Source organism: Loxodonta africana, chromosome 12, assembly GCF_030014295.1.
Source record: "Loxodonta africana isolate mLoxAfr1 chromosome 12, mLoxAfr1.hap2, whole genome shotgun sequence".
Classification (NCBI taxonomy): Eukaryota; Metazoa; Chordata; class Mammalia; order Proboscidea; family Elephantidae; genus Loxodonta; species Loxodonta africana.
The window spans coordinates 37585375-37597511 of record NC_087353.1 but is presented as its reverse complement, the minus strand read 5'-3'; the positions used below and the strand labels follow the sequence as shown (position 1 = coordinate 37597511).

At 38.6% G+C, this 12137-nt stretch overlaps 1 protein-coding gene across 5 annotated transcripts in view; it reads left to right on the top strand.

Annotated features, from left to right (window-relative positions):
• Window positions 1-12137, top strand: part of WDCP (WD repeat and coiled coil containing) — a 38546-nt gene that overhangs the window by 22700 nt on the left and 3709 nt on the right. For 4 of the 5 annotated variants that reach the window (XM_003411820.4, XM_064295088.1, XM_064295087.1 and 1 more), the window contains 2 exons: window positions 634-2506; window positions 10743-10860. In XM_003411820.4, the coding sequence (XP_003411868.2) occupies window positions 653-2506; window positions 10743-10860 (1972 nt within the window). In that variant the 5' untranslated portion in view covers window positions 634-652. The remainder of the gene's footprint in view (window positions 1-633; window positions 2507-10742; window positions 10861-12137) is intronic. The other variant, XR_002786280.2, reaches the window with a different exon arrangement.

Here is a 12137-nt window from a genome sequence, read left to right as displayed (position 1 = left end):
TGTTCTCCATTTCTTTTATCTCTCTACCTATGTGTATAAAATTTATTTTTTTGCTTAACCATTTGAATGCAATTTGTAGGCATCATGACACTTTACCCCAGATACTTCAACGTGTGTATTTTCCTGGTACGTACATCATTCTCCTATATAACCACAATTCTGTGTTCACACTTAAGAAAATTAGTTATTCCACAGTATCTTTTATAACAACAACAACAAAAAACATACCAGTTGCCATGAAGTCCAGCCCAATTCACAGTGGCCCTATGTGTGCAGAATAGAACTGTACTCCATAGGGTTTTCAAGACTGTGACCTTTCAGAAACAGGTTACCAGGCATTTCTTCCAAGGTGCCTCTGATTGAGTTCAGTCTCTTCCTCAGTTATTTCAAAAATGTCTTTTTTTGGTAGAAAATTTTAGTTCCCCAATTCAAGATTCAGTCATGGTTTATACATTGTGTTTGCTTGTATTGTTTAGTAGTCTCTTTTAATCTTTAATAACATTTCTCTTGTCCTTTTATCTCCCCCAGAATATTGACCTATGAAAGGCTCAAGCCACTTGTCTTGTAAAATGTCATACGTTCTGGATTCATCTGATTATTTTCTCATGGTGTAACTTATTCTTAATTTTTCAGATAACCTTTATCAGAAAGGATGGAGTTGGGGAAAGGAAAACTTCTCAGAACTGGACTAAATGCATTGTATCAAGCAGTACACCCAGTTCATGGCCTTGCCTGGACCGATGGGACTCAAGTAGTCCTGACTGATTTACAGCTTCACAGTGGAGAGGCCAAGTTTAGGGACTCGAAGGTCATTGGGCAGTTTGAACACGTCTATGGGCTGTCCTGGGCCCCACCTGGTACAGCAGAGGAGCCCACTCTGCTCGCTGTCCAGCACAAGAAGCATGTCACTGTGTGGCAGCTGTGTCCCAGCACTACGGAGACAAACGAACGGGTGATGTCTCAGACCTGTGAGATTAGAGAGTCACTCGCTGTCCTTCCCCAGGGCTGTGTGTGGCACCCAAAAAGTGCTGTACTGACTGTGTTGACTGCGTGGGATGTCTCTGTTTTCCCTAATGTTCACTGTGACAATTCTCGGATAAAAGTGGACCTCAACACTCAGGGCCACATTCACTGTGCATGTTGGACCCAGGATGGCCAGAGGCTGGTGGTGGCCGTAGGCAGCAGCCTGTATTCCTACATTTGGGACAGTGCGCACAAGGCTCTTCACAGGTGCTCCTTCTGCCCAGTGTTTGATGCAGACAGCTACATCCGCGCCATCAGAGCCACTGTGGACTCACAGGTTGCTATAACCACTGAGCTTCCACTAGATAAGATTTGTGGCTTAAATGCATCTGAAACCTTTGACATCCCGACTAGTGGCAAAGACACTTACCTGTATACTTTACCGGTTATTGGTGAAGTGCCCTCAGTGGATAAAGGGGCAGACACTTCTGAAACAAATTCTGAAATACCAGTCTCTCCTTCCTTTTCTTCTGCCTCCTCAGATCCTCTGGATCTAACTCACGTACGTTTCAATAAATCTGGATCTCAGGGCAGTTCTCTTATTTGTCTAAGAAAAAAGGACTACTTGACAGGAACTGGCCAGGATTCTTCACATTTGGTCCTTGTGACCTTCGAGAAAGAGGTTACCAGGACCAGAAAAGTGACCATTCCAGGCATTCTGGTTCCTGATCTAATGGCATTTAGTCTTAAAGCTCAGGTAGTGGCAGTGGCTTCCAGTACTTGTAACATCATCTTGATCTATTCTGTCATCCCATCTTCTATGCCAAACATTCAGCAGATTCAATTAGAAAGTAATGAGAGACCCAAAGGCATATGTTTCTTGACAGATAGATTATTATTAATTTTAGTAGGAACACAAAAATCCACTGATACGGCGTTCCTTCCTTCTTCAAAGTCTGACCAATATATCATTCGCTTGGTCGTTAGAGAAATAAAGTTGGAAGAAGGATCTTTAGTGACCTCAAGTGAAGGCCAGAGTGGCTATTCTACTTTCAGTTCTCTGTTAAATAAAGCAAACAGAAGAAAGCTAATTGAAAGTCTTTCCCCAGATTTTCATCACCAAAACACAGGGCTCTTGTTAAGAGCTAGTACCAGTAGTCAAAGTGGAAGTCCTGGAAGAACCCTTATTAAAGAAACCAAAAGTCCTCTATCCAGTATCTGTGAGGGCTCCATTGCCCTAGAATCTCTCGATGCAGAGCCTGTTAATCGGTCAGCCTCAAAGCCCTGGCTGAGCAGCGCACCAGAGTCCTCGGCAGCTCAGTTTAACCATTCCCAAGAGCCTCCTTATATGCCTCAAAGAAAAAACTTACAAAGGGAGAAGGAAGCTTATCTGATATCTAAGAAACTGGAAGTTCTATCCAGGAATCTGACTGAAATGCAGCGATGTCTTTCTGAACTCATGAACTGTCTTCATAATGGGAAGAAGCCCTCTCCGGGGTATCCACTCTCTCAGGATCCCCCTTATGTTCACATCATTTACCAGGTAACATCTCCTTTGAGGAGCTACCACTGTACATAAAAGGTCATGCAGCCAGTGGGTACTACATGAAAAATTTATTGATGAGGAAGACAGTGCTCTAATGGAACTTGACTTACCTGGGCGTGTTTTGTTACAGATGAGTTGTTAACGCCTTTGCAGGTTGGTTGGATGTTAGCCTGCCAACCAAATAGGCACACATATCAGTATCTACCATAATTTGTCATGTGAATAGTATGAAAAAATGAATTGCTGCGTTCATTCTGGCAATTTATACTTAGGAAAATTTATATTTTTTGTAATTGTGAAAACCTATTTATGTAATGTATTTTTCTATTTATAAAAAGAGATTGTGTACATTTTTTCTTTATTTTTAATGCATCTCTTTATGTATGCATATATGTAAACATGTACTCTTACATAAAGAGATTGTAATATCTGTTTTTACTATGAACACTTTCCATCCCCATTGGACTTGGTCCTAACCCTGCTCCCTGTAACCCACTTTGACCAGCAGTTTAATGTGGATCTTCCTGTGTTTTTCTCTGCATTCGTATAATCTTATGCAGATCTTTGTATACATGTGAGAGTGGTTTGTCATTGCCTTAAAATATGGGATCATATGGCATCCTCTCCTTCATGCTGAGGGTCTACTGTTTATTTAGCCATTCCTTTGTTGATGGACACTCAATTTGTTTTTAGTTCTTGTGCATTCCGAATAGTGCTGCAATAATACCCTTGTATATGTCCATTTGTATTAGTGCTTTTATATCTGTTGGATTGGTTCCCAGAAGTGGAAGTACAGATTTGAAGAGCATATGTTTCTGCTTTTAATAGAGTTGTCAGATGGCCTTTCAAAGAGTTTTTACGTCACAGTGCATCATCACACATGCACCAACAACACATGAGACTGCCCCTTTCCTCACGTCCTCCCCAGTCTGATGAGTGTGAAGTGGTATTTCACTCTTATTAATTTGTATTTCCTTTACTATTTGAATTTGAGCATGTTGTGTTTTTTGGCCATTTGAAACTGTTTTTTTATGAATTGTCTCTTGCTCATTTTCCTATTGGGTTATCAGTTTGTAAGAGTTTTTATGTTAGAGAAATGACAGTACATGTAATTACTTAGGTTTTCTTGCAATTTTTTGTTATTTTAGTTTTTACAGTTAAGCTTTTAGTCTTTAATTCAGTTTTTGCATATGATTCACTTTTATTTTCTTAGAGTTAGATGGCCAGGTACGCTAGCAACATCATTAAGAAGTAATCCTTATCCTACTGAACTTGATCTATTACATTTGTCTTATAAAAACAACAAAAACCAAACCCATTGCCATCAAGTTGATTCCAACTCATAGTGACCCTGTATGACAGAGTAGAACTGCCCCATCGGGTTTCCAAGGAGCAGCTGGTGGATTCGAACTGCTGACTTTTTGGCTAGCAGCCGAACTCTTAACTACTGCTCCCGTTTGTGATATAAGAAAAAAACCCAATGCTGTTGAGTTGATTCCGACTCATAGCAACATAAATGTATATATACTGGGATCTGATTCTGGAGTCTCTATATTACAACACTGATCTCTTTATCTAGAAGTTTACCAATACCATACTGATTTGATTACCAAACCAAACCTGTTGTCGTCAGGTCAGGTCAGTTCCGACTCATAGCGACCCTTTAGGACAGAGAAGAACTGCCCCATAGGGTTTCCAAGGAGCAGCTGGTGGATTCGAGCTGCTGACCTTTTGGTTAGCAGCTGAGCAATTAACCATTGTGACACATTGATTTGATTACAGTTGTCTTATATATATTCATTTTAAAGATATTTATAGAAAGTAGGTATTGAAATCAATGATAAGTAAGTATATAAATTACTATTTAAATAATTATCAGGAGGAGGTATTTCAATTAGTTTTCTCTTAAAACTAACTCAAGGGTACAAGTTTTCAGAAGAACTAAAAAAATAGTTTAAAACACTAAATTAAAAATTTTTTATTATGAAGAATTTAAAGCATAAAATATTTTTGTATTATGAAAAATTTCAGACATATAGAAAGACCATATAATGAAACACTATATATGTGCCTATCACTTGGATTTAACGGTTGTTACATTTTGCCGTAATTGCTTCGATTTTTGTTTTCTGGAACATTTTAAATGTAGAAATCATGGTATTCTACCTCTCTGTACTTCAGTATGCTCTTCTAAAGTGTAAGAGCATTTTCCTTAATTACCACAATACCATTATCACACCTGACAACAGTAATAGTTAATGTCATCTAATACCAAAAAAAAAACCCAAACCCGTTATTTACTCCTTATTCATATTCTCCAAGTTATCCCCAAAATGTTAAATCACTGATTTTTTAAAAGCTTTAAGAAATTAATTTCATAACTACATTAGGAACTTAGTTATCACTTATCAGAGCTGATTGAAACAAATACACATTTACCATCTTAATCCTAGATTTTTAGAAAGGGTTTTTGCTACATTGATTTTGTCCTTTACCAAAACAGATACTTAAAATGGTTTTATTTAACTAAATGAAGCTTTCTGTATATTTTCTTGCAGTAATAGGTTTTTTGTTTTTTTAACATTATTTATAAATGTAAAATCTAGTTAGGATTTTTTTTCCTTCGGTAACTTTAAAAAACTTTTTTTTCTTTTTTCCCCTTTAAATTCTTTTGTTGAATAGGTAACTAATTTACTTGATTCAAAACTCAAAAGAGCATATTAATAAAACGGCTTACACTAAGAAGTCTTACTCCCACCCCGTCCCAGTTTACTTGGCTTCCCTTTACCTCCTGCAGGTCACCATTTTTATTTTTATTTCTTTCTGCAAATACTAGCACACCTTACTATATATTCTCATTTTACCCCTTTGGCACACAAAAGGTAGGATACTATAGTATCCTAAAGAGTGTTTTGTATGTCTCCTTTTCCATTTCATAATAAATATATCCTGGAGGGCTCTCCATATCAAAACACAGCTCTTTCTCATTTCTTTCTTTTTTTTTATTTTTACAGTTACATAATATTCTTCCCCCTCCCCCCACTACAAAAATAATATATGCTCATCGAGGAAAAATTGAACCAATACACGAATGTTAAGTGTTGAAAGTAAAAATTCTCTATAATCCAATCATTAGGGAAAACTATAGTATATGTTGTTGTCATTAGGTGCCGTTGAGTAGGTTCTGACTCATAGCGACCCTATGCACAACAGAACGAAACACTGCCCTGTCCTGAGCCATCCTTACAATCGTTGTTATGCTTGAGCTCATTGTTGCAGCCACTGTGTCAGTCCACCTCGTTGAGGGTCTTCCTCTCTTCCGCTGACCCTGTACTCTGCCAAGCATGATGTCCTTCTCCAGAGACTGATCCCCAGTGACAACATGTCCAAAGTATGTAAGACGCAGTCTCGCCATCCTTGCCTCTAAGGAGCATTCTGGTTGTACTTCTTCTAAGACAGATTTGTTCATTCTTTTGGCAGTTCATGGTATATTCAATATTCTTTGCCAACACCACAATTCAAAGGTGTCAGTTCTTCTTTGGTCTTCCTTATTCATCGTCCAGCTTTCACATGCATATGATGCGATTGAAAATACCATGGCTTGGGTAGGCGCGCCTTAGTCTTCAGGGTGACATCTTTGCTCTTCAACACCTTGAAGAGGTCTTTTGCAGCAGATTTACCCAGTGCAACGCGTCTTTTGATTTCTTGTCTGCTGCTTCCATGGCTGTTGATCGTGGATCCAAGTAAAATGAAATCTTTGACAACTTCAGTCTTTTCTCCGTTTATCATGATGTTGCTCATTGGTCCAGTTGTGAGAATTTTTGTTTTCTTTATGTCTTTGATTTTCAATAGTAAGTGCTTCAAGTCCTCTTCACTTTCAGCAAGCAAGGTTGTGTCATCTGCATAATACAGGTTGTTAATGAGTCTTCCTCCAATCCTAATGCCCTGTTCTTCTTCATATAGTCCAGCTTCTCGTATTATTTGTTCAGCATACAGATTAAATAGGTATGGTGAAAGAATACAACCCTGACGCACACCTTTCCTGATTTTAAACCAATCAGTATCCCCTTGTTCTGTCCAAACAACTGCCTCTTGATCCATGTAAAGGTTCCTCATGAGCACGATTAAGTGTTCTGGAATCCCCATTCTTTGCAATGTTATCCATAGTTTGTTATGACCCACACAGTTGAATGCTTTTGGATAGTCAATAAAACACAGGTAAACATCCTCTGGTATTCTCTGCTTTCAGCCAGAATCCATCTGACATCAGCAATGATATCCCTGGTTCCACGTCCTCTTCTGAAACCGGCCTGAATTTCTGGCAGTTCCCTGTCGATATATTGCTGCAGCCATTTTTGAATAATCTTCAGCAAAATTTTACTTGCGTGTGATATTAATGATATTGTTCTATAATTTCCACATTCGGTTGGATCACCTTTCTTGGGAATAGGCATAAATATGGATCTCTTCCAGTCAGTTGGCCAGGAAGCTGTCTTCCGTATTTCTTGGCATAGACGAGTGAGCACCTCCAGCGATGCATCTGTTTGTTGAAATATCCCAATTGATATTCCATCAATTCCTGGAGCCTTGTTTTTTGCCAATGCCTTCAGAGCAGCTTGGACTTCTTCCTTCAGTACCATCCATTCCTGATCATATGCCACCTCTTGAAATGGTTGAACATCGACTAATTCTTTTTGGTATAATGACTCTGTATTCCTTCTGTCTTCTTTTGATGTTTCCTGCATCGTTTAATATTTTCCCGTAGACTCCTTCACTATTGCAACTTGAGGCTTGAATTTTTTCTTCAGTTCTTTCAGCTCGAGAAACGCCGAGCGTGTTCTTCCCTTTTGGTTTTCCATCTGTGTCTGTCAGTTTGTCATACTGTGGGGGCTTGCGTGTTGCTGTGATGCTGGAAGCTATGCCATGGGTATTCAGATACCAGCAGGGTCACCCATGGAGGACAGGTTTCAGCTGAGCTTCCAGACTAAGACAGACTAGGAAGAAGGACCCAGCAGTCTACCTCTGAAAAGCATTAGCCAGTGAAAACCTTATGAATAGCAGCGGAACATTGTCTGATATAGTGCTGGAAGATGAGCCCCCCAGGTTGGAAGGCACTCAGAGGATGCCTGGGGAAGAGCTGCCTCCTCAAAGTAGAGTCGACCTTAATGACATGGTTGGAGTAAAGCTTTCGGGACCTTCACTTGCTGATGTGGCACGACTCAAAATGAGAAGAAACAACTGCAAACATTCATTAATAATCAGAACCTGGAATGTACGAAGTATGAATCTAGGAAAACTGGAAATCATCAAAAATGAAATGGAACGCATAAACATCGATTTCCTCAGCATTAGTGAGCTGAAATGGACTGGTATTGGCCATTTTGAATCGGACAATCATAATAGTCTACTATGCTGGGAATGACAGCTCGAAGAGGAATGGTGTTGCATTCATCGTCAAAAAGAACATTTCAAGATCTATCCTGAAGTACAGCGCTGTCAGTGATTGGATAATATCCATACGCCTACAAGGAAGACCAGTTAATACGACTATTATTCAAATTTACCCACCAACCACTAGGGCCAAAGATGAAGAAACAGAAGATTTTTATCACCTGCTGCAGTCTGAAATTGATCGAACATGCGATCGAGATGCATTGATAATTACTCACGATTGGAATGCGAAAGTTGGAAACAAAGAAGGAGGATCGGTAGTTGGAAAATATGGCCTTGGTGATAGAAACAGTGCCGGAGATCAAATGATAGAATTTTGCAAGACCAACGACTTCTTCATTGCAAATACCTTATTTCACGAACATAAACGGCAGCTATACACATGGACCTCACCATATGGAACACACAGAAATCAAACTGACTGCACCTGTGGAAAGAGACGATGGAAAAGCTCAATATCATCAGTCAGAACAAGGCCAGGGGCCGACTGTGGAACAGACCATCAATTGCTCCTATGCAAGTTCAAGCTGAAACTGAAGAAAATCAGAGCAAGTCCACAAGAGCCAAAATATGACCTTGAGTATATCCCACCTGAATTTAGAGACCATCTGAAGAATAGATTTGACTCATTGCATACTAGTGACCGAAGACCAGATGAGTTGTGGAATGACATCAAGGAGATCATCCATGAAGAAAGCAAGAGGTCATTGAAAAGACAGGAAAGAAAGAAAAGACCAAGATGGATGTCAGAGGAGACTCTGAAACTCGCTCTTGAGCGTTGAGCAGCTAACGAAAAAAGAAGAATTGATGAAGTGAAAGAACTAAACAGAAGATTTCAAAGGGTGTCTTGAGAAGACAACGTGAAGTATAATATAGTTAGGTATAAATGTTTTCAGTTTTGTTTCTCCTGGGGTGTTTTTCTTTATTTTTCAATGGCTTTATTGAAACATAACTCACCCATTTAAAATATACAATTGAGTGGTGTTTAGTATACTTACAGAAACATGCAGCTATCACCACAGTCAATCTTAGAACATTTTCATCACCTCAAAAAGAAACCCTGTATGCTCTTTTTTTCACTCCCCTATACTATCAGCTCCACAGTCTTCCAAACCCAGTGCCGTCGAGTCAATTCCGACTCATAGCGACCCCATAGGACAGAGTAGAACTGCCCCATAGAGTTTCCAAGGAGCGCCTGGTGGATTTGAACTGCCGTCCCCTTGGTTAGCAGCCATAGCACTTAACCACTACGCCACCAGGGTTTCCTCCACAGTCTTAGACAATCACTAATTTACTTCCTGGCTGTGTTGACTTTCCTGTTCTGAACGGTTCACATCTATGGAATCATATAATGTGTGGTCTTTTGTGTCTGACTTTTTTCATTTAGCATAATGTTTTCAGGGTTCATCTTCTAGCATGTGTCAGCACTTCTTTCTTTTTGTGTCTCAATAATATTCCATTTTATGGGTCTACTTCATTTTGTTTACCCATCTGGGTTGTTCCCACCTTTTGGCTATTATGAATAATAATGCTGCTATGAATCGGTGTTTTTTTCCTATGCTTTTTAGTCCAAAAGGTAAAGTATATCCTGTTATTGTTTAATTATATTTGTTTTTAAATAGATTATTTTATCAAGTAATATATCTTTTATGTGAAAATTCAATTTTTTAAAAAGTTTTCTTGACTTTTCATTTTCCTCAATTTTTGTTTATAATAAAGTAGCCCAGCCAAGGTATTATCAGTAGTTACCTCTGAAGAGTAGAATATTGGGGGATTTTACTTCCTGCATTATAAATTTCTGTGTTTTGCTTTTTTACATTGCACGTAGATTCCTTTTGTAATGAGAAGGAGGTAAAAAAAAAAAAAAATCAAAAGCAAGAAAGAGTTTCCCTCTAATTTCAGAAGTCACATTTCATAAGAGTTAGATGAATTAGTTGCTTATGATTTTTAGTATATTGTTGGAACTTTATTTAAAACCTCATTAGTAGACCTTTTTAAATAGTTTGTTTTTCATAGTTGAAATTTCTGTTCCTCAGCAGTCACTAGGAATCACACATTGAGTAGTGATAATTTTAATAACAAAATGAGCTAGATACATAACTTACTTGTAAAACTGTTCTTTGAATGCTTACATGAAGATATTGTTCAAATATTATATAATTAGAAATTATTTTTCTCTGATTTATGATTATACGTTTGAGCTCTTAATTTATCTTAAGACTATAATTTTTTATACCTTTTTTCTCTAGGGATATATGAAACCATTTTTAAAGATGACTCAATTTTTAATCTGTCTTAAAAATTTAAGCATCACTTGTTTTCATTTGTACTTTTTGTAAGCGAAGTGAATTTTCCTCACAGTTTATTTATTCTCTCTATGCAGATCCTTTGTTACTCCGCCATTTAGGACACTCTTTCTTGGCATTTTTCCTTGGTTATATCTAAAATAGCCAAGTTACAATTCCTCGCCATCAGGTCATGTCTTTCGGGCTACTGTCCTGCAATGTTGTTAGTCATTCCTGAGGAAAGCCAGCTCCTAGAGATAAAGACATAACGCTGGGGAGAAATCAGAGCAGTAGGAAGAGGAAACTAGAAGTTGTGTTTTATTCTGCTCTTTTGGCAGCAAAGTGCTCCTTATTTAAAACTGAAGTCTAATTGAGAGTGGTAAGAGGTAAGAATTAAAAAAAAAAAAAAAAAACCTCTTTACCCATTGTGCTCTTAAGACGTGTTAACACCATCACTTCGGCAACCTGTTGAACAACTTTTATTTCTCTGTGTGAAGAAACCTTATTACGCAGGTCCTGTTGTTGAAAGAAGAGCTGTGCTTCTCTGCCATGGCAAACTAAGGCTCAGCACGCTTCAGGAGACGTTTGGCCTCTCCCTCATTGAAATGCTGCAGGGTAGGTGAAATTCAGAGTCCAGCCCACCCAACACTCCCTTCCTCCACCTTCTGTTTTGTAACGCACTACTAATGAAAATGAGATGTAACCAACCATTCAGAGGTTCACTAGATAATTTACAAGTATTAATTGCCTACTGTATGCCTAGGTCAAAACACATGAAAAATACAGGTTCTGCCCTTAGACAATTTATAGCCTAGCTAGAAATTTTAAATGTACACATGGAATAACTAGAAAAGAGTTACAAAGCAATAACAAAGAATAACAAAAACTTCATGTATGCCTGTTGCACTAAAATGCAAAGATCATAGTGACATAGAAGAATGTTTCTCAAAGGAGTTACCATTCTTACAGGCAGCAAGCAAGGGGACATGAGAGCACTCTTAGGTAGCAGGGAACTGAATCAGACTGAGTTATGCCCACGCTCTATCAGATGTAAACATGGCTGTTTTTTTATGCCTCATTCTTTTCACAGCAGCTACTATGCAGAACATAAAATTTTGTTTCATTTTTTCCCTTAACATTGTATCATCAGTGGTTTTTTTTTAGACATCTGCTCATTGTAATTGTCATTTTTCATGGGTGGGGGTGATAGTCCATTCTGAGGTATACTGTGTCTTACTTTGTATTTAGCATTTGACAATCTTTTACAAATAGCACTAAAAAAAACCTCTCTGAATATTTTATATTTTATTTGTGGGACACATAGATTTTCAGAAGTGAAATCACAGGGTCAAACGGTGAGACACACTAGACTTAAAAGAACCAGAAATGGTTTAGGCATCTGGTATGCCAGTGGCCCCTAGGCTACTCTGGAACAAACCACTCGCGATTATCTGGGCCACTGTAGTCTAGGCTCAGCCTCCTTGGGTTTTTAGAGGTTGGTGTTGATCTAAAGAATAAAGAATATCGGTCCTTGGCGTTTCTGTTCCAAATTCACAGTTTGGTTAATACTTTGTAGATAAGATAGGAGCATTCCACACACAAGCCCTAACGCGTACATGCATGTACACCCACCCACCCACACACGCGCGCACATACACGCACACACACACATCTGCATAGCACTGAGTGATAGATGCCCAGCCTGGGTGAAAATGTATGTCCCTTCACTGTGCCTAAGTAATCAACTTTGGGTGGGTGTAAGTCATCAGCATCCCCTCCCTGGCATATAACCCTGATACGAAGTAATACTTAGTCCTTCCAGCTCCCCATTCTCTGTTAAAGCCTTGGGATAATCAGGTTCAGTGTCATCAACTACTGTATCCCTTCTTTCA